General features: G+C 38.8%; 1 protein-coding gene across 2 annotated transcripts in view; it reads right to left on the reverse strand.

Annotated features, from left to right (window-relative positions):
• The window catches only part of LOC117510467 (double-stranded RNA-binding protein Staufen homolog), a 36,412-nt gene that overhangs the window by 8,193 nt on the left and 4,386 nt on the right, over window positions 1–23,833 (reverse strand). For both annotated transcript variants that reach the window (XR_004560732.1, XM_034170192.1), the window contains exon 2: window positions 13,067–13,271. Coding sequence is in view for 1 of the 2 variants with exons in the window: in XM_034170192.1 (XP_034026083.1) it covers window positions 13,067–13,262 (196 nt within the window). In the remaining variant the exon portion in view is untranslated. The remainder of the gene's footprint in view (window positions 1–13,066; window positions 13,272–23,833) is intronic.

The raw sequence follows: 23,833 nt of genomic DNA on the forward strand, positions 1-23,833 counted from the left end.
AAAGTTATTTTCATGACTTAAATCTTTAAAAAAAAACAGAGGCCATACATTTTTAAGTAACGTTAAAGGGTCTCTGTCAAGCCATGACGTTTTACATATTCTTGAAGAATAAAAAAAAAGCTTTTTCCACATGCTGTCTGTTTTTTTTTTTTTTTTTTTCTCACCATAAAATTACTTTGAACAAGGATTTAGACGTTTCATCACCCATATGAGAATTTGTATTTACCGCCTCCGAGCTTGACCTACTTTATCGCTGCAACGGATATGACGTCATGCGAGTAAAGGTGTTGACGCGAGGATGTTTACTAACATGGCAGACATGGACAGCGAAGATATAATGAGCAATTATAGCGAAGATTTAAGTGACATATCGATTTTTTTGAAGAAGATGAGGAGGTTTCTGATGAACGAAGCGACGGTGAAGATAATGAGGGGCTCCAACCGTATATGTTTGAGCCGTACGCGATAGAAGGCGAGGATGAAGCGGGGGTGTCGGGATGACAACAACAACGAAGGTGATGTCGAGGAGGATATAAGCCATTTACAAAACACAGAATGGTTTGTTCACCACCACCTTTTCTTATAAATGATAATTATTCCTGGGTAATAGACAGTTCCACCTGCATTTGATAAATTTGGACCTGGACTGGGGTGTGTTTGTATGTATCTGAAAAATGATTTCAGCGGTACAGCATTGGCACATTTAGTTGTAGACTAATACCACCCTCGCCCCTCTTCGATTCCCAATGGGACCTGTACACACCAGCTATATTCAATATTAACCTAATTCTTTTAATAGTAAGCTGATACTTTCTTAGGTCTTATATATGAGTATTGTTAATTTCTTTTCTGGACTAGCTTAGATCAGGAGCTTGTTCTAAAATCACTGAAAATAGAGTTTTCTGTGCAGTCTATATATGTATTTAATTTATCAGTCAGTTTCTTGTGATTGCTAATTCTTCACATGTTATACAAAGTAAATGATTGCTAATCTTTATCTAAAAAGCTGTAAACCCATATGCATGGGAAAAAAATACTTCTAAATAAAATAAAATTTTACTTCTAAATCTGTTGTCAAATTGTATTAGGAATAATATTCAAGAAAAAAGAATATGCTAAATGAGAGAACTTTAATGTCTAAAATATGCATACAGTACATTTTAATCATAAATTGTATCACATTTAATCTACTTTGAATGACAGACATCTGAACAGGCTGATCAGTTTACATGCATAGTATATTTGGAAAACAAAAAATGTCATGTTCTGTTTTTTTTTTTCTTCAGAGTGCTCATGTGAACACAGTCAGCCGATGCCACTCGGATCGAGTCTCGCTGTTGCTGGGAAATTTCTGCTGTCTTGGTGGAGAGCACGTGGTGGCGAAAATCCTCAATGGTGCCACACAGCTGGGCAAGTTTCCTCGATTGTTGTGTTTGGATGCAGTTGTCCTCAGAGTGGCACACTATGCCTACATAGTCACAATGGGAGCCATGATGCTCCATAATACAAGTAAGCACATGCAAATATGTTGATCATAAAGTTTCATTTACTATTTTTTGGTGATGGAAAAATACTCATTTTGGGATACAACACAAGCTGGTAGTGGGCAACCTTCTGTGCCCTCCCAAATGTCCCAGCAAAAACTGAACAATTGCCAATACGCAATATGACACTACTTTTGCAACAAAAGAAATACTCTGAAGAAATACTACTCATGAATTCTTAGACAAATTTGGTGTGTTTCATCTCTGACTTTTCAACTAGTGCTGATAACATTTTGATCACAGGAGATTTTAACATTCATATGAATAAGCCCTCTGATCCCCTTTGTAAATCATTTATGGAAAATTGGGATGCACTGGGATTCCCGCAATTCATTCAGGGCACGACGCACATTACTGGAATACCCTGGATTTGGTTCTTGTACATGGTCTTGCTGTCACGAATATTAGCATCTTGCCCCTTGTGTCGGTGGTCTCTGACCAATCACTCATTAGGTTTCCATTTTCGCTGCCGCGTTTAGTGGAGCAGAAGCTTGCCCTATTACTGCAGCAACGCATTAAAACATTCAACTAGAACTGAACTCAAAGCCAGACTGCCTGATCTCTTAGCTTAAGTTTGCAGAATGCTCAGTCAGTCGACAGTCTGGTGGATAGTTTTAAATTCAGTACTCAAAACTACACTTGATAGATTACACCACTCTATTAAGGCCTTGCCTTCCCAAAGCACAGTCACCTTGGTTCAATGGTCAGCTTGTGGGACCCCACGTAATCTATGATCTAGAAGGCTAGAGGTTTGGAACAGAAATCGCGTAGCTCCAAATTAGAGGTGTTCCACCTTGCATGGCATGATGCTATCGTAAAATATAAGCATGCACTATTGACTACAAAGCTGGCCTACTATTCATGATTTGATCAATAAAAAACAAGCACAACTCAAAATTTTTGTTTGACACAGTAGCATTTCTTATCCATGGACAGCACCTGTTGAGTCACTCTCTGTTTGTAGCTCAGGACGTCTTGGATTATTTTGAGAAAAAAACAGAAGATATTAGATTGAGCATATCTCAGCATGCCTTGGCTCAACCATTTGTACCCTGCTGTGGAGGTGGGTGTTATCACTGAAGTGATACCTGGATTTACAGAATTTGAAACTTTTTCATAAAATGCGCTGACGGAAACTTGTGCGTCTACAAAAAGCACAACCTGCTTATTTGATCCTATACCAACAAAACTGTTTAAGGACCTGTGGCCCATTCTTGGGCCGACTGTGCTGGAAATTGTTAATCTTTCACAAACCTCTGAATCTGTCCCTAGATGTTTTAAAGCTGCAGTGATTAAACTTAAGAAATCTAGTCTTGACCCTGGTGTATTGAATAATTATAGGACGATATCAAATCTGTCATTCTGCTCTAAAAATTCTGGAAAAAGTGGTTTCACAGCAGCTTGTGGACCATCTTACTGAGAATGATCTTTTTGTGCCATTGCAGTCTGATTTTTAAAAACATCACTCCTAGGAGATAGCGCTTACCAGAGTAGTGAATGATTTCTGCATGCAGTGGATTCGGGACACACTATGGTTTTGGTGCTTAGTGCTGCATTTGTATACTGTGGATCATGGTGTTTTTACAACCCCAATTCCAATGAAGTTGGAATGTTGTGTAAAATGTAAATAAAAACAGAATACAATGATTTGCAGATGATCTTCAACCTATATTCAATTGAATACACAAAAGGACAAGAAATTTAAGTTCAAACTGATAAACTTGTGTTTTTGTGCAAATATTGATTATTTTGAAAATGGATGCCTGCAACATGTTTCAAAAAAGTTGGGACAAAAGACTGGGAAAGTTTATGCATGCTCAAAGAAACACCTAATTGGAAACAGGTGAGTGTTACGATTGGGTATAAAAGGAGCATCCCCAAATGGCTCAGCTATTCACACGCAAAGATGGGGTGAGGATCACCACTTTGTGAACAGCTGCATGAAAAAATGTTCCAACAGTTTAAGAACAATGTTTCTCAATGTTCATTACAAGGAATTTAAGGATTCCATCATCTACAGTCCATAATATAAATCAGAAGATTCAGAGAATCTGGAGAACTTCTACGCGTAAAGCAGCAAGGCTGGAAAACCAACGACTGAATGCCTGTGACCTTCGATCCCTCAGGCAGCACTGCATTAAAATGTGCAAAGGGATCTTACTACGTGGGCTCAGGAACACTTCAGAAAATCACTGTCAGTTAACACAGTTCGTTGCTAGATCTACAAGTTCAAATTAAAACTCTACCATGGCAAACCAAAAGCCATACATCAACAACATCCAGAAATGCAGTTGCCTTCTCTGGGCCCGAGCTCATTGAAAATGGACAGACACAAAGTGTAAAAGTATGCTGTGGTCTGATGAGTCCGCATTTCAAATTGTTTTTGGAAATCATAAACGTGTGTCCTCTGGACAAAAAAGGAAAATGACCAACCAGATTGTTACCAGCACAAAGTTCAAAAGCCAGCATCTGTGATGGTATGGGGGTAGTGTTAGTGCCCATGGCATGGGTAACTTACACATCTGTGATGGCACCATCAATGCTAAAAGGTACATCCAGGTTTTGGAGCAACACATGCTGCCATCCAAGCAATGTCTTTTTCAGGGACATCCCTGCTTATTACAGCAAGACAATGCCAAGCCACATTCTGCACATGTTACAACAGAGTGGCTTCGTAGTAAAAGAGTGTGGGTCCTAGACTGGCCTGCCTGTAGTCCAGACCTGTCTCCCATTGAAAATGTGGGGCGCATTATGAAGCGCAAAATAGGACAACGGAGACCCCAGACTGTTGAACAACTGAGTCATACATCAAGCAAGAATAGGAAAGAATTCCACCTACAAAGCTTCAACAATTAGTGTCTTCAGTTCCCAAATGCTTTTGAGTGTTGTTAGAAGGAAGGTGATGTAACACGTTGGCAAACATACCACTTGCCCCAGCTTTTTTTTTAAATGTGTGCAGGCATCCATTTCAAAATGAGCAAATATTTACACAAAACAATAAAGTTTATCATTTTGAACATTGAATATCTTGTCTTCATTGAATATAGGTTTGAAGAGGATTTGCAAATCATTGTATTCTGTTTTTATTTACATTTACACAACATCCCAACTTCATTGAAATTGGGATTGTACTTGATAGGCTGGAGAATTATTTTGGGATTATTGGAAGTGCCCTTGCTTGGTTGACATCATACCAGACATTCTCATTGTTTTGTGTATAATACACTACCTCTGGCCTTGGTGACATGAAATTTGGGTTCCACAGGTGTCTGTGCTAGGCCCCTTGATTTTCTCCCTAATATAGTGCCCCTTGGGCATATTCTGCAGAGGTTTGGGGATTGGCTTTCATGATACTCAATTGTACATGCTCATAACTGCTGGTAATCTTATCCACATAAAATCCTTAGAAGATTGCCTTGTATCAGTGAGAAGCTGGTGGCTAGTAACTTCTACTCTTAACTGATAAGACTGAATGATGGTTCTTGGTCCAGCCAGACATCTGCATCAATTTGACCAGCCGGCACTTAGTTTGGGTTTGTGTGGTATACATCATATGGATAAAGTGAGGAATCTGGGGTACTTTTTGATCCTACATTGTCCTTTGACCTCCACATTAGCGATATACAAGGACTGGCCTTTTTCCATCTGCGAAACATAGCAAAGATTCGTCCCATCCTGTCTATTGCTGATGCTGTGACTCTGATACAAGCATTTATCTCTTCTAGATTGGATTATTGCACTGCTTTATTTTCTGTCTGCCGCAGTCCAGCATTAGGGGTCTTCAATTAGTGCAGAATGCTGCTAGCCAGACTTTTGACACAAAGAAGAAGGTTTTGACCACATTACACCCATTCTGGTGTCCCTTCATTGGCATCCTGTTTATGCCATATTAAATTTTAAAGTCCTGTTGCTGGTGTATAAAATTATTCATGGACTGGCTCCTTCCTACCTGGGTGGACTTGGTCAAGCCCTATGTACCGGCGCGGCCCTTGTGTTTCGCAAGGTGCAGGACTTCTGTGTGTTCTAAGGGTGACTAAAAAGTCTGTGGGGTATAGAGCTTTCTCTTACCGTGGCCCTCCTCTCTAGAACGCTCTACCTGCATCTATAAGGCAGTCCGACACAGTGGAGACTTAAAACAAGACTGAAGACCCATTTTTTTAGACTGTCTTATCGTTAATTTATTATGTTTTATGTTTGCTTTGTAATTTCTTTTTATTCTACTATGTTTTTACTTTTTTGTGCCCTTTTTCGATTTAATTCATTTTGTGCTGCTATGAATTGTGTGTTGTGTGAAGCGCCTTGAGGCGACTCTGTTGTGAGATGGAGCAATATAAATTATAAAATTAAAATTGAAATTGAATAACCATAAAAATAACTGCATGGTAGCAAACAATATATTTGGGTATAAGGAAAATTTTATGTGCATACTGACTGTCAGAATCTCACCAGTTATCACTGACAGATCTCGGGATGCAAGTGCACCCACCTTTTTCCTTCAAAGTCTAAGTCCAGACATCCTGGTAAAGCATGCCCACCCAAACAAAACCGGGCGTCATGTGGACTGCAGTGCGCCAGTTAGTAACCCTTCATGCACTACCGAAACACGGCGGACTTACTGTCACTCAGACCATGTTAAGAATCACAGTTGTATACATTTTTTTCTGACACATTAGCTTCATCTTTGCTGATTATGGTGTGAAACAAGTTTTTGGGGAGTTTTTAATAGCATGAACAATAAAAGAGTGTTTCACTGGTAAAAAGAAGAAAAAAGAAAAAGTGCGTCATGCAAACGTGTAGATGGAGGTGAAGTCCTCTGACTAATGTCCAGCTTTTATCATTATTTATTTATTTTGTACTTGTCAAAATTTGTGGAGTAGACATCAGATTCTGATGCCTGGCAGCTTCCACTCAAAGCTCTGAGTGCTGTGATGTGGACCACAACTGGAGCTTATAACATCATGCTGCAATCAGCTGACTGTCTATAAGATTGTAAAAAAAAAAAAAAAGATAATTATATGATGAGTGCACTGTCAAATCACTATAAAAATTACATTTACCCCACAGAAGACTGTTTTTGTGAGAGAAAATGTCAGAGTTGTTCAGAGTTGGACCTGAAAAGAAAAACTCAGTTAACACAGAAAATAATCACCCAGGAGAAACTTTTCCTGATCAGGAGAGAGCAAACGAGCGTGACCCCTCCCCACCGACTGTCTCATCAGCTCTGAAGGGCCCGCCCACCTGCCTCTCATATTTATTGAAATAAAGTTACATACAAGCATATAGGGGCGACAATATCACAAAACAAGAAAAAGACAGAGTCTGGTCTCACGTTGATATGAAAACTGTTATGGCTTTAAGCCGTCAGTCTCCTAGCCTCCCCATAACAACGTTCAGCCCTGAACCAGTGTGCCGGTCACACCGCTCTTCCCTCAAGGCTGACCTGTTAATTAAAGATGCACATCTGCGCTTAGCAAAACATAGCTTTAGCAAAACAGTGTGCACATTCACTAAGCCAAAATCATCTGTTCACTTTCCAGTGTAAGCAGTTGTAATGATTATTTGAACAGTTCAGTGTATATGATTGCTTTAACAATAAGTGATTAATTAAAGAGTAATGGTACATGAACTCTCACACATGCATATGTGTATATATGAAAATAGAGAACAGAATCAAGACAAGATCAAAGACAGTACATCAAAGTAAAGACATTAATATTTGATAATCATATTGCTGATATATAGAAAACCCTGTCAGAAAACCAGAATAAAAGGACTTTGGACGCGCTGAAATTATTATTCACATCCAAATTAATGCTTATTTGTCCATATTTGTCACTGCAGTATTAACAAGATATTTCTGACCTGGTGGGGGTTCTCCACTAGGCTTATAATACAATACTGGAGAGGAAACAATGAAGATGATAACAAAATTATGAAAACTTGACAACACTAGTTTTTCTACTGTGTAAGTAATGTCATTAGTACTGAGGATGCAGCTTTTCCACAACTGCCTTTAAATTCCAAGTACTGAAAAACAACTACTGCAGCAGCAACAGCTCAATCGCATGGGGATAAAACATATTATCATATACCTATAAATGATACGCCAATATGATTGGATAAAACCCTAAAGAATAAATAGCAATACACCCTTTTCGTGGACGGGTAATATTTTTCATACCACCCGAGTAATCAGCCAATCCGGACAGCGGAGTGGCGCCACGACGAAGAGGCGCGGTCAGAGAAACTGTGAAATACTGATGAGTCACTATTAATAATTTCGTACGTGTCCAACCTCGTAGGTTGATTGTTAAAATTTAATTCGTTAGTTCTAAAAGCCATCATAATTATTTATAGGAAAACGTTCTATTTTATTCCTACTAAGGTTTGAACTTTGAGTGTTTACACAGGAGAGAAAGTGAGAAAATGTTCATGCCTGTTTGAGAAAAGTGTATAAAGTGTGTAGTGAGGGGTTTTACAGCCTTAAAACATCTATATAATTGTAAAACTAACACTGACTACTTTGCGGATTTCGCCTATTGCGGGTTATTTTAGAAAGTAACTCCCGTGACAAACGAGGGGACCACTGTATATGATAAAATCGTTATCAAGTTGTTCACCAGTGAATATGGCTTTTTACACCCTTCAAAAAACCATACAACATTTATCATTTATAGGTATATGATAAAATCCTTATCAAGTTGTTTTACCAGCCTCAGGTGTATGGTTTTCTTCAGGGTGTATAAAGCCATATTCACTGGTGAACAACTTGATAACTGATAATATTCCAAGATATGCAACGCTTATTTTGTGTTTGCATGACAAGTGGCCAGAAAACCTGCTCTGCTGTTTTTGCTGGACAAGAAGAGTGTGCTGCTCAAAAGTGAGCATACAGCAAAAAAGAAATAAAAACTCAAACTGACAGGGAATTTGAAGCTCTATAACTTTGAAATACAAGGACAGCACCTGACTGGTGGAAATGTCATGGTGAGTGATGTAACTGACAAAAAAATTTTGACAGGACATCTTGAAAATAACAGTTTGATGGTAATGGACTGCATTCATATAGTGCTTTTCCATCTGCATCAGAAGCTCAAAGCGCTTATAATTATGCCCCACATTCACCTATTCACACAGACACACTCCCACACCAATGTGAGGGTGCTGTCATGCAAGGCACTCACTACACACTGGGAACAACTAGGAGATAAAGGACCTTGCCAAAGGGACCTCAGTGATTTTACGGTCTGGCTGGGTTTTGAACCGAGGATCCTCTGGTCTCAAGCCCAACGCTTAACCACTAGACTATTACCTGCCCACTGATATCATGAACTTGGAAATAAATCCAACTATCTGATGGAATCATGTAAACCTGTTTTTTGTCCAATTATTAGGTTACTGAAGTGCACATAAGAACATCAAATTGGATTATTGACATTTCCCTTTTATTCCCAATTATCGGATTATTGTGGTCATGTACAGTGTGGTAAAAATGTATTTAGTCAGTCCCTGATTGTGCAAGTTCTCCTACTTAGAAAGATGAGAGAGGTCTGTAATTTTCATCATAGAAGCCCTGGCAAAAATTATAGAATCACCGGCCTCGGAGGATGTTCATTCAGTTGTTTAATTTTGTAGAAAAAAAGCAGATCACAGACATGACACAAAACTAAAGTCATTTCAAATGGCAACTTTCTGGCTTCAAGAAACACTGTAAGAAATCAGGAAAAAAAAAAAATTGTGGCAGTCAGTAACGGTTACTTTTTTAGACCAAGCAGAGGGAAAAAAATATGGAATCACTCAATTCTGAGGAAAAAATTATGGAATCATGAAAAACAAAAGAACGCTCCAACACATCACTAGTATTTTGTTGCACCACCTCTGGCTTTTATAACAGCTTGCAGTCTCTGAGGCATGGACTTGAGTGACAAACAGTACTCTTCATCAATCTGGCTCCAACTTTCTCTGATTGCTGTTGCCAGATCAGCTTTGCAGGTTGGAGCCTTGTCATGGACCATTTTCTTCAACTTCCACCAAAGATTTTCAATTGTATTAAGATCCGGACTATTTGCAGGCCATGACATTGACCCTATGTGTCTTTTTGCAAGGAATGTTTTCACAGTTTTTGCTCTATGGCAAGAGGCATTATCATCTTGAAAAATGATTTCATCATCCCCAAATATCCTTTCAACTGATGGGATAAGAAAAGTGTCCAAATATCAACGTAAACTTGTGCATTTATTGATGCTGTAATGACAGCCATCTCCCCAGTGCCTTTACCTGACATGCAGCCCCATATCATCAATGACTGTGGAAATTTACATGTCCTCTTCAGGCAGTCATCTTTATAAATCTCATTGTAACGGCACCAAACAAACGTTCCAGCATCATCACCTTGCCCAATGCAGATTTGAGATTCATTACTGAATATGACTTTCATCCAGTCATCCAGTCCATGATTGCTTTTCCTTAGCCCATTGTAACCTTGTTTTTTTTCTGTTTAGGTGTTAATGATGGCTTTCATTTAGCTTTTCTGTATGTAAATCCCATTTCCTTTAGGCGGTTTCTTACAGTTCGGTCACAGACGCTGACTCCAGTTTCCTCCCATTCGTTCCTCATTTGTTTTGTTGTGCATTTTCGATTTTTGAGACATATTGCTTTAAGTTTTCTGTCTTGACGCTTTGATGTCTTCCTTGGTCTACCAGTATGTTTGCTGACGCTTTGATGTCTTCCTTGGTCTACCAGTATGTTTGCCTTTAACAACCTTCCCATGTTGTTTGTATTTGGTCCAGAGTTTAGACACAGCTGACTGTAAACAACCAACATCTTTTGCAACATTGCGTGATGATTTACTCTCTTTTAAGAGTTTGATAATCCTCTCCTTTGTTTCAATTGACAATTTGTCAATTGGTAATTTATTCCTCAGTATTGAGTGAGTCCATATTTTTTCCCTCTGCTTGGTCTAAAAAAGTAACCGTTAGTGACTGCCACAATTTTTTTTCTTGATTTCTTATAGTGTTTCTTAAAGCCAGAAAGTTGCCATTTGAAATGACTTTAGTTTTGTGTCATGTCTGTGATCTGCTTTTTTTCTACAAAATTAAACAACTGAATGAACATCCTCTGAGGCCGGTGGTTCCATAATTTTTGCCAGGGGTTGTAGGTACACTTCAACTGTGAGAGACAAAATGAGGAAAACAAATCCAGGAAATCATATTGTAGGATTTTTAAAGAATTTATTTGTAAATTATGGTGGAAAATAAGTATTTGGTCAATCACAAAAGTTCAACTCAATACTTGTAACATAATCTTTGTTGGCAACAACAGAGGTCAAATGTTTCCTGTAAGTCTTCACCAGGTTTGCACAGACTGTAGCTGGTACTTTGTCCCATTCCTCCATGCAGATCTCCTCTGGAGCAGTGATGTTTTGGGGCTGTCGCTGGGCAACATGGACTTTCAACTCCCTCAATAAGTTTTCTATGGGGTTGAGGTCTGGAGACTGGCTTGGCCACTCCAGGACCTTTAAATGCTTTTTATGGAGCCACTCCTTCATTGCCTGAGTGGTGTGTTTGGGCTCACTGTCATGCTGGAAGACCCAGCCACGTTGCACCTTCAATGCTCTTACTGATGGAAGGAGGTTTTGGCTTAAAATCCCACGATATATAGCCCCGTTCATTCTTCCCTTAACACGGATCAGTTGGCCTGTCCCCTTTGCAGAAAAACAGCCTCAAAGCATGATGTTTCATCCCACATGCTTCACAGTAGATATGGTGTTCTTGGGATGCAATTCAGCATCCGTCTTACTCCAAACACGATGAGTTGAGTTTTTACTAAAAAGTTCTATTTTGGTTTCATCTGACCACATGATATTCTCCCAGTCCTCTTCTGGATCATCCATATGCTCTCTGGCAAACTTCAGACGGGCCTGGACATGTACTGGCTTAAGCAGGGGGACGCACCTGGCACTGCAGGATTTGAGTCCCTCTCTGCGTAGTGTGTAGCCTTTGTTACTTTGGTCCCAGGTCTCTGGAGGTCATTCATCAGGTCCCTCCGTGTAGTTCTAGGATTTTTGTTCACCGTTCTCATGATCATTTTTACCCCACGGGATGACATCTTATGTGGAGCCCCAGATCGAGGGAGATTATCAATGGTCTTGTATGTCTTCCATTTTCTTACAATTGCTCCCACAGTTGATTTATTCACACCAACCTGCTTGACTATTGTAGACTCGCTCTTCCCAGCCTGGTGCACATCTACAATTTTCTTCCAGGTGTCGTTCAACAGCTCTCTGGTCTTGGCCATGGTTGAGTTTGGAGTCTGACTGTTTGAGGCTGTGAATAGGTGTCATTTATACAGATAATGAGTTCCAACAGATGCCATTAATAAAGATGCCATTAATACAGGTAACAGGTGGACACTTGTAACAACCTCTTAACGAAGTTGTTACAATAAACCTCCTCTTTGGCCTCCCTCTTCTCCTCCTGGCTGGTGGCTCCATCATCAGCATTCTTCTCCCTACTGACTAATTTATACAGAACAACTCCAACCTGCACTTATTTTAATTAAATGCTGTAGATTTTCTTTATCTTTTCTGTGTTTGGGTTATATACTTTATTATATGTATTAATTAAATATATTCATTAAATACTATTTGTGAAAGTTTCATTAAACCTTAAAAAAAATGTTATCCAAATAACACCTCTATTTTTTTGTAATTGGTATTGGTGTTGGTATTGGTATATGCAATTCTAAACTTATGGGCCTGTCACACCATGATGACGCTCTCTGCTCTCGCTTTGGATTGCAGCACGTACCAGCATGTCTCACACTCGCCACTTGTGCTCAATTACCAGCATGAAGAGTAAACATAACAATAAGGTCATCAATATAATAATTAGTATGTGAATGAGGTACGTTCAAACATTTTGAAGCATGTATCAATTAATTTAATTTTGCTGAGTTTCATCATCATGACATTAAATTATTTTCACGATTACACATTTCTTAATAGAGTTCAGGTTGTACGATCAGTTGCTTTTACTGTCCATTCATAACTAGGAGCGTAGAGCGCATTTGTTTTTGTCTTCCCCTTTTTGTGACACCAATCACATGCTCTTAGAAGACTGCGTCATACCTAGCAACGGGGTCAATCCTGCCTTCTCACAAAGATAAAGGTTTCTGTCCACTCCTTGCTCAAAGTTGCTCTCAAGCACTTCCTGGATCACTCTTAGGCTGAGATTCCTTGTAAGGAATCTTTAGGCTAAGTTGCGAGCCCTCTGAGAGGACTCTGAGAATCTTTGTGAATACGGGCCCAGATCACTATCAGTCTTGTAGGTACACTGTCTGTACAGTAACATTTTTTTAAACTGCTGAATACACCCCTTCATTTCAATCTGCTCTGCATTTTCCTTGGCCTATGCCCGATCACACCACCAGATTATGTGAAAATTGGTTTTGTCGCTTTTCCTAAAGAAAACAACAAACAGAAGCTGGAAGAATGTAACATGCTTGAGATGTCTGCAGCCTACCTGGTGGTGATGAAGATACAGGGGCGTCCCCATATCCGACTGAAGGAGCAGGGCAGCAGGGTGCAGGGGCCGGGCCTGTGCCATTGACGGATGGCTGCAGACTCATGGATCCTGGGCTGGACATGGCCACTGGAGAAACTCCAGAGAGGCCAGGACCAGCCAGGGGTGCTGAGGTCTGTATTTTCACTTGAGCCATGCTCTATTCCTGGAATCAGACAATGGCAAGCTTTACAGGGTGTTAAAAGTAATCAAATCACACATTGGACTCTTACTGTAAAAACCTGACATATAATTAAAAATGCCACATATTAATATTCTGTATACCATTCTCTTTTAAGCCTTTAATGTTCAGCTTAAACATGTCTGTACATAACTTTGCACTAGGTTTTAATGGTGTTCAGAGTAACTTGGCAGATTTCAGTGAGTAAAGCCAGGAGAAGAGAATTCCCACTGAGCAGCCTGAGGCCTATCTCATATTCTGATCCACTGGCAGTTAATGCACACAGACAATGAGGCTTTATTTGAAGGAACTTCGCTCATGTTACGGCTGCTAAGCTCCCCGTAAAAAGAAAAGAATCCTGGCTGAACAAGACAATGACATTTGCTTTGAGGCCAGACAGGTACAGTATGTAGGACTACGAGCTATAGATAGCTTACATGAGGTTAGAGAAGCCTACGCCTTTCACTATAATGCAACATAACAGGCATTAGGTTCTTCCATGGATATCAACTGCAGTGAATGCAATTACACACGAGTCAGCCACAATTAAAAGGCCATTTTGCAAAGAGGGTGATATCAACTTATGTCCAATGTAAAATACAGTCAATTAAGGATATTGGCTAAACATTTCATGAAGTATCCTCATCAAATAAAAATTTTACATATAATAACCATTTTTGCATTTTCTGGCATTACGGACTCTATGTAGCAGAAACAAGTGATCATACAGATTCTGAAGCCATTATCATAATTCAAGCTAGTCTCTTACACAGCAAGTGCTGTCTAGACAAATACCATGATTTCAGAGAATATTTGATATTTGGAAATTCATATGATCGGTTACATTCCAAAACGGACTCTAGAGGCCGACTATGACTCCCACTTACTTTACTTTTCTAAATTAACTTAAGGTGTCAATATGAATTTTATTCTAAGTAGAAACATAGTCAGAAAACAAGTATGTTATTTTTAATACTGAAATTAACCCAGGTTCTGTCCTCATTATGAGACTGTTACGGACTCGACATAAATCAGTGGACACAACACAGTGGATGTGTTTGTTGGCTCTTTTACAGTGCACAAATCCTTAGACAGCCCAGATTACCATGCTGTTTATTGAATTTCAAAGAAAATCTAAGTATTTATATCATCAAGTCATATCATTGGTTATTTACAAATTTGTACTGCTGAATAAACAATCTATATTATAATAGCCAAGTGGCCTCTGTGTGCATGCATGCGGCTTTGATCACACAGAAACCGGGGAGACCTGACATTTCCCTTTTTACTTATGTATTTTGGATCAAGGATGAACGCTGCTAAACATAAAGTTGATAGAACTAATATTTTTGGAGAAATTAGCCATTTTAGCTAACCAGTAAACAATGGACATTATGCTGCAATGGACCATGGGAGTTTGGGGCTTTAAATGTTGATTTTGTGGTTCATGTTAGTTCTTCAGTGTTGTTAGTGTTATTGATTTATTCTGTTTAACAGTGCTGTGTGTTATTGACTTATTGTGTTTTTGTGTTTTATTGGTTTAGTCAATTTAGTTACATGTTATATTGTCATTACCATGAGTGAAAAGAGTACTGCTTTTGATGTCTTCCGCCACTGTCTGTCTGTGCGTGTGTAAAAATTAAAAGCACCTGCTTCCAGCAGAATGTAGAAAAAAGCTCTACCTGCGTGCAACTGGGGACAGCTGACATTTGCCGTTTGGTATGCTTACGTATTTTGGGTCAAGGATGAATGGTACCAAAACGAAACAATAGGAGTAATATTTTGGGAGAAACCACAGATACTAGCTAACATTGCTAATTACATTTTGGAATTGTAAATATGTTAAAAATACAAGGATAACACAAGAAAGTGAAAACACTTATTTCCATAGTGGTTCATTTAAAAATCAAATGACAAAATAGAAGTAATAATATAATGTTGTTGTCCGTTTGGCTGCTCCTGTTATTGTTCGGGGTCGCCACAACGGATACAGCAGATCTGCATTGGTATTTGGCACAAGTTTTACGCCAGATGCCCTTCCTGACACAACTCCAGTTTCACCCGAAGAAACACACACAGCCGCTAGTGTTCTGAAGAGGTCTCCCCTCCAAGTACTAACTAGATGCTGCACTGTTTAGCTTTTGAAATCTGACAGGATCAGGCTCACACAGAGCAGACTGGCTGCATAATAATGATAATAACAGTGTGTATATGATAACAAGAACCTAAACAATTTATAAATACATTAAGACCATAATTTAACATTAAAAATTACATAATTAACAGGAAATAAAAGGGTTGAGTTCCTCTTCTAAAAATTGTTAAGGTCTAAGGTTCTCAGGGCTGTGAAATGAAAATTGTGAAATACAAGGAAAATTTGCAGGGGTCTGTGGGGTACAGGCCCCCAGGAGCCGGGTTCTCGGGCCCCGTGGGATCCCAGAAACCAAATTAATTTTTTATCTAATGATACATTTTCAGCATGTCCTGGAACCAAGAAATCTCAAAATTAGTGCATATGTAAATGACCCTGTATTCAACCTTTCATTTGAACTGTCAATGATGATGTTCAAATAACAGAATATGATGTGGAAGTAGGACCTGGAATGATTTTCCTTTTAATTGTAAACCAAATTATGCATTAACTCAGAACAATTAAACTACAGGAAATCCATGAAGACTGAAAAGACCGTTAAAGCATTTCAAAAACCACAGCTAAAGCTCGGACAATATTTTGAAAATCATGGTAAAATATCAATAACATACATTATAGTAAAAAAGCAACATATTCTTATGTAAATTCCTGTAAATCCACTCAATGCCACAGTGTCTTTTTCCCATGACCAAAAGTCTACATTAATAAAAACTAATTTCTATTCTTGTGTAAATTCATATACTAAATCCATTCAAAGCCACAGTCTTTCCAATGAAAGAAAGTCTAGATTAATGAAAAGTCACATAATCTTTTCTAAAATCCTGTTTGAACAGAACAATGTTTATTTCCCAGAAAGAGGAAAAATTCTTACCGTGTTTCCTGATGGCACAGCTTACTTTTCCCCGTTTCATCTGTGTTGATGAAGCCAGCGACAATTCCACCGATTCTTCTCCTTATCAGACTTTTTCAGTCTTTCTCGCCATCTTCTCTCTGTCTAACATCAGTCCGTGACACAGACGTACCGCACAATTCTTCTTTTAAAAACTTTAGAGCTCTAAAGGTTTGCAATGTCCACATGCTACATGTATGTAGATTAAGCTTCGCGCAGGAGCAACACAGCGTCGCCGCAGCAACCAACCAGTCCCGCTTTACGACAGCTTTCGCAACAGCCAGGCTTCCCCCCCCCCCCCCCCGAAATTCCGTGGATCCGAGGACACTGATTTGTATCTGTAACACACAGATTAGTGCCCGCGGACCGCCACGGACTTATAAAAGTTGCAAGATTTCGTAAAAAAAAAAGAACACTTTGCGACAGACATTTTAAAAACTCAGTGACTATCACAATTACAGAGTTAAACACTAACACTAACACACACACACCCAAATTAAATCCGCGGAATTTCGCGGATCCGCAGAGTTTTCATAGCGCTGGGTTCTAAAAACATTCTGGACTCACACACCATTCCAACTCATTATACAAGCTTTGCTTAATGTATTACTACCCTTGAAAAATGTCAGCTACCAATTTTCTAAACACTACCCAATTTAGAGCCTATGGATCCCACAGCCAATACGCTACTTCTTACTTTAATTTACATTCTGTAAAAAAGAAAATTTCATTTTTTCAAGATAATAACTTAATGTATGGATCAATTAGGCAGCTGTTAGTGTTGTAACCAAGAAAAAAAACACAGATACCAATGAAAAACTCATCACAACAGAAATCCAACAAATTCTTATACATAAATGCCATTTGACTGTGGCTGATCTGTGAGTTCACGGAGGCTGTGGCTAAACAATATGAGTAAGACTACAAACAAGACACATGAGCCACCTGTACAAAGCAAAAGTTATAATTTACATTAAAATATAAATGTAATTTTTCCAAAACAAACTCATGCTGCCATTTCTTTGTCATAATAGCAAAATGTTACTTGAAAAGACTAAATAATAAAACATGAAGTAATAGATACAAACTGGCTTGCATCATCTTTTCAAAACAGCACAGCAGTTTCACACAAATATGTGACAATGAAAATGAGGAAAATTCTTTTCACCACTTCATTTGCACAGATATTCACACCATTCATTCTCCTAAATTGTGTGTTGGAGTAAGCTCAGAACACCAAGAAGGAACCCACACAGCAACTGAGCGATCACACAAACACCAGACAGAAAGGCCACAGATTTGAATCAACGATGTTCATGTTGTGTGACTGCAATGCCCCTACTGTCATCACTGAAAAAAGTATCTGATTATAAAAATGCTTGCTGAAAAATCATTATTTTCTGGCAGGTGGACCAAATGGACAAAGGAGTCACAGCATTCAGGCGTTCTCTCTGCTTGACAATCAAGTCCCTGTTGTGTACAAATGCAGTGGTTACGATTGTGATTCTGCAGCACAAAAAAATCATTTTGCAGTGACTGACACCCTACAAAGGATGTTTTATGCACCATTCCCGAGGTGTAAATATTTATATCCTTTCTTATCCAGTTTTCGATGATACCTTTTAATGGTGTAAAAGATCAAAGTTGATCAATGATCGGCACAAACCGCCCACACTGTGAGGCATGCATATGTACCACAGATTAACTGCAAAGTTTGCATAATGGTGCAAAATACAGATTTACTGTCATAGTGAATTGTCTAAATTTTGATGCAGAGTCACAATTACATCAAGAATGTGAGCGTTGAAAAGTAGCTGTGCATCTACTTGAACGGTGCATGTTAAAAGCAGACGGCTTCAATGCAGACTTGTGCTCCACTCAAGAGGCATGTTGAGGTTTAATTTTCAGAAGTCCATGGATGCGCCAGTGCATTTAAGGCTAGTTTTCATTTAGAAAGCTGAGATTGTTCTGAACATTCTGATGTGCAACACAAGGGCATTATGCTTAAAGAAAGTACCTTTAAAGAAAGTACCCTAAAGGGGAATTATTGAAAGTATGGTAAAATCATGAAAATGCCTACGTGGACTCAAGAGGGTTAAGCTTGAAAATCATCAATCACTCAAAGTTTGTGTATTTCTCCCATAAAGTTATTATTGTTACCTTTACCAGACAATGCAAGCATTGCCATTTTTTTTTAATAATTTGAAGATCTATTGTATATATTTATTATGCGCTGCGTGGCATATAGCATCCAGGTTGTCCGTCCATCCGTCCTTCCGTCTGTCCATCTGTCTGTCCGTCCGTCCGTCAGTAATTCGTTCGCCGCAATGTAGCTCAGCACCTATTGCTCGCACAAATTTTATATTTGGTGGGTACATGCCTTGGAGGAGTACTTCATATGGGTTCAAAAGCCAATGACCTTGACCTACTTTTGAAGGTCACCAGTGGTGACAAATGTCAAATCCTTCACTGCAACGTAGCTTGGCACCTATTGCTCGCAGAAACTTCATATTTGGTGGGTACATGCCTTGGGGGAGTACTTCGCATGAGTTTGAAGGCCGGGGACCTTGTTCTACTTTTCACATATTACTGCACTTTACATGGGAAATAGTACTCCATGCGGGGCATTTTGTGACAATGTCTCTAGTTTTTTTTTTTTTTTTTTATGCTGTTCAAGGCTATTTTTATGCATTAGTACTGTTCATATTGTAATTTAAGATAATTATGGTAGTCATTTTATTTTAAAGGAAAGCAATGTGTTTTATGTATTTTTAAAAGACAGTGCTATGTTGCTTGCAGAGCTACAGTCTTCACTCAACCATTTATACAGCTCCAACTGTTTCAAATATTAAAACCATTCACACACTGAGTAAATATGTCTTAATCTGACCTGTTACGTCATTTCAGTCGGGTTCATCATCATAGCCTGATGATAAGATGTTCTTGTTTTGGAAGACGACATCTGGGAAATACTTTAATTCCTTATCATGTAAATTACTGAAAAAAATGCAGCGTTTTCAAAGAAGTCCCTCAGTGTTTGTCTGTGCCGAGTGTGTTTCTCAGCCTGAAGCAGAGAATTCCAGTGCTTTGTCCCGTTAACAAGAAAAATAAGTTATTTTAAAAGTTGAAATATATTCCCGCCAGCATTCAGCCATCTGATGTATCTTCAGCATTCTGCCTGTGACAAAAATAAATCCCATTTGATCCACCAAGACACACACACAAAAAAAGCATAAAACGGCCCGAATAAATGCAGTGTTTTTAAAGAAGTCCCTCAATGTTTGTCTGCTCTGGGTGCGTTTCTCAGCATGAAACACAGGATGCCAGCGCTTTGTAAAGCCAACAACAACCAAAATAAACGACAGGTGGAAGTAAATCTCACCGGGTCATTTCACACTAACGCGTTCAGGGCCTTAAAAGTGTCGTGCATCACTCTTAAATCCATTATTTTCAATGATAGGTGTCACGCTAATGAAGCAATGTGGCAAAAACCAAGCTAGCACAATGCTTCGCTGGCAGCGTGAAAGTCAAAATGTCTTTATTAATCTCCCTAGGGAGAAATTTGTCTTGGGCAGAGGGGTCTGCTGCACAACACCACATCCAACACATACCACCCATGTATCAAAAACAATTACATAATAGATTAAAATTAAAATACAAATGAGTCATTCCGTGTGAAATCATCAGGTGCCTCCCATGTCACCGACTCGGATTCTCATGATTCTTTTTGCAAGTACCTACATATGTCTGATGAACACATGCAAAATGAACAAGTGAATGCAAGTGAACAGGTGACTCCAGTTTCTTAATGTGCAGCAGCTGATTACATCATCAGCCACATTTAAATCAATGAGCAGTTACTCTTGATATCAGGTCTATTTTTAAACTGCATGATCAGCTTGTCTAAAATTGTTATAACAACAATTCCCTTGCCCTATTAATGCATCTGATGAAATGAACAAATTAAGAAAAATACATATTGTCTTAGTTGTTTTAGCTACTGAACTAAGCACGACTAATATAATACTAGACGAAAGGGGCATTTACACGAGCATGCCTTTGCTTCACAACACATCACGACCTGTGTCGTGCTGGAGAGTAAACTCATCTTTAACTGGTGCAGACAGGATGTGAGAGGGATGCCAGTGCATGCTATTGCGCACAGAGAATTTTGAAATGTTCAAAAAAATCTTTCATGCACAAATGTCGTGCTATGTGCCGCGATCTAATCTCCAACATGACGTGCAGTTCATCAAGTGGAGTAAACAAGAAGTGAACGGAGCGAGTAGTGACGTCAACGGATCGCATCAGAGCACAGCTCGTCTGAAGGATTATAACAAGAAGTTAAATTTGTTATAAACATACTTTAACAGCTGCAGACAAGAAGGAAATAACACGCAACTGTTTTATCAAGCCATGACAGTGTAAACAAGCCAAATAATTACCTTTTAAGATGGCTCAAAATGCTTTTTGCAGCTGTTAGGCGCGCACATGTGTGCACGCACGAATGGCTCCAGCTGCAGCCTCCTCTGTGATTCAGGAAGTGATTAGAGCCGTTTTCAACAGCCAATTTACAGAAAAAAAATGATTAGTCCGCCACAAAATAATTATTTTATATATGCAGCGTCTAGCTTCATGGTTAGTGTTGCATCACAGCAAGAAGGCCATCCCTGGTTCTCAAGACCAGGCACCTAAGTGGCTCTACTCTACTCTTTTCTACAGCGGTGTTATAGCGACCGCGCTTTTCTTTCATTTCACACCGAGTTTTTTTTTACTCGCACAAAACCACAACGTGGTCTGTGGATGAGTTGTGGACATTTCTGTGTTTGGTGGCGGAGGAGAGAGAGAGAGAGAGCTGAATGAAGCGATCCGAAATGAGAAGGTCTCTCAATTTTTGGCCACACAAGGGTACTGGGCATTCTAGCAATGCAGAGAAAAGCTGGAAAAGCTTAAAAGTGATTATAGGACCAAAACGGCCGGAGTAGGTCAGACCGCAAGGGCTGGAAGACGTGCGACCACAGGAATGCCGTTTACAGACACTGACTGGTGAGCAATGGGAGGCAGGATGACCGCGACCCGTCCACGGCTTTGTTGGAGGTGACGATGGTCTGCTTGAAAGTACCATTTAATGTTACTTCCCACTGGTGGGAAGTGCACTTTAATAAACAAGGATAAGGATGGGTATTGATAAGATTTTATCGATATCTATGCCATTATCGATACTGCTTATCGATCCGATTCCTTATTGATTCCCTTATCGATACCTCTTGTGAATTTTGTACTAAAAGTAGGCTTTACAGGTTTTCTATGTATTTCATTGAGTCTTAAAGTAAATAAATATGAAATTGATCACTGTATCCTTGATCTCTGGACATAAATAAAACTAAACAAAACAGTGTTTCGCTTTGAAGTTATTAATTCCGACTGGACTCTATCATTCTAACTTGACTCGCGCAGCGTTTGGAGCTGTGTGACCAGAATGGAGGATGATTCTCATTTCTTTCTCACAAGACAGGAGTCCCAGTTACTAACTCACCCACCAAAAAGTTTCCTTTTGGTGAGTCATTCTCACATGTAAAATTGTTTGCCAATCAGAAATTATTTAGAGGTGGCTCAAGGTCACCAAACACTGAAAATCTACCTGCAACAATCGGCATTGGAAATGTCATGTCTCTGCCACTGTTAGAACTATTAGATCACTACTTTTCATTTGTGTACAATCTCCTTTGGTAATTTAGAAACTGATGGGTCATGCCATTCTCCTACAAAAATAGCAAAGAAATGGTAAAACCTGGTTTGCCAGTTTTTTGCAGATCTGAAACCTGGAAGACTGAGAAGTGAAAGAAAACTATAGCACTGTATGGACACTCACCAGTTTTGGTCTCTCTAAACACTAGAAACATTGATATATTCCATATGAAAGCATCACAGAAACATATTACATACCTTTAACCAGCAGCTGATTTTCAGTATTCATATAAGTATTTTCATTGCACTAATTATACAGAAATGGTAAAAACAGCCCTAACAGAGTGTTTGTTCTTTCAACATTTATGATTAATCTGTAAGCACTTGCAGAATGCAGACAGTTATCAACAAAGTACCAAAAAATATTAAACAAAGCCAAATGGCAAAATAAGGCAAAATAAAAAGTAAGTAAACACAGTATTGTAAATATAACATGCAAATAAATTGTCTAACTGACCAATATCATAGGCTGACTAATGAAACCCAGATTCTGCACAAATTGGGTTTGGAGCCATGTTTGGACCTGTATAGTCATTGCAGTAAGCCCTAGCCCACAATCTGCTGCCATAATTTCTAAATTACCAAAATAAACTGTACACATCAGAAAAGTAGTGATCTAATAGTTCTAAAATTGGCAAAGATACGACATTCCAATTATTGCACCGATGTCGATTGTCGCGGTTAGATTTTCAATGTTCGGTGACCTTGAGCCACCTCTAAATCATTTCTGATTGGTAAACAATTTTACATGTGAGAATGACTCAACAAAAGGAAACTTTTTGGTGGGTGAGACTCGAAATTTTTTAAAGTTTTCTGGGACACCCTAATTTTGAGTCTAAACTTGTGTTAAAGTAACATCGTTGTCTCATATGCAGACACAGGTAGCTAGCTGATTGCTAACTAGCAAGCTAGCTAACTCTGTGCGCCGCCTGAAAGTATTAAATTCCGACAAAAAAAACCACACCTAAAGTCAGCATTTTCTTTCCACTGTATACTGTAACCATGTGCATCTGACTAATTTAGTGCCATTACTGTGTTTTGTTTTTTACATGTCGTCATTTCGTGTTGTTTTTGTTGAAGAATCCATTTCTATAAGTGAGGAGGGTTTGACCACCAGCTTCAACATCTGTATCAATGTCCAGCACCACACAGCAATGTGTTATCACTGGTAAGAATAAATGTCTCGCATCACATAGCTTTTAGATGCAAAATGTATTTCCCAAATATGATATATATATATATATATATATATATATATATATACAGGGTGACCCCCCCCCCACAAAAAGAAAACAAAACATATAGATATTGTAATAAATCCCAAAAAGTTTCAATTATCTTGGTCGCTTTGCATAAAATTTATGTTCTTTCAAAATTATGCTCCAAATGGTCTGATTTGTTGGAACATAATTTTGAAAGAACATAACTTTTATGCAAAGCGATCAAGATAACTGAAACTTTGGGAATGATCATACAGAGACTGAAGGTTTTTTATAGGATTGATTACTGATTGGTTTATTTATTATATGTAAAAACAAACACACAAGTTACTGTAACGTGTGTGTTGGTTTTTACAAATAAATGTCTATTTCTAAACTATGTCATTTCTTTGGTCAAAATGCATATAACACTGCCTTCTACTGGATGGCAGTGTGAATAGCGGCCACCCAAATATCACACGGTCATTGCGCTGAAGAATCGCACTTAAACAGAATTTTCAGTTTTGCAAATACCTTTTTTTAACAAATGAAAAAAAAA

The sequence above is a fragment of the Thalassophryne amazonica genome, chromosome 1 (assembly GCF_902500255.1).
Source record: "Thalassophryne amazonica chromosome 1, fThaAma1.1, whole genome shotgun sequence".
NCBI lineage: Eukaryota > Metazoa > Chordata > Actinopteri > Batrachoidiformes > Batrachoididae > Thalassophryne > Thalassophryne amazonica.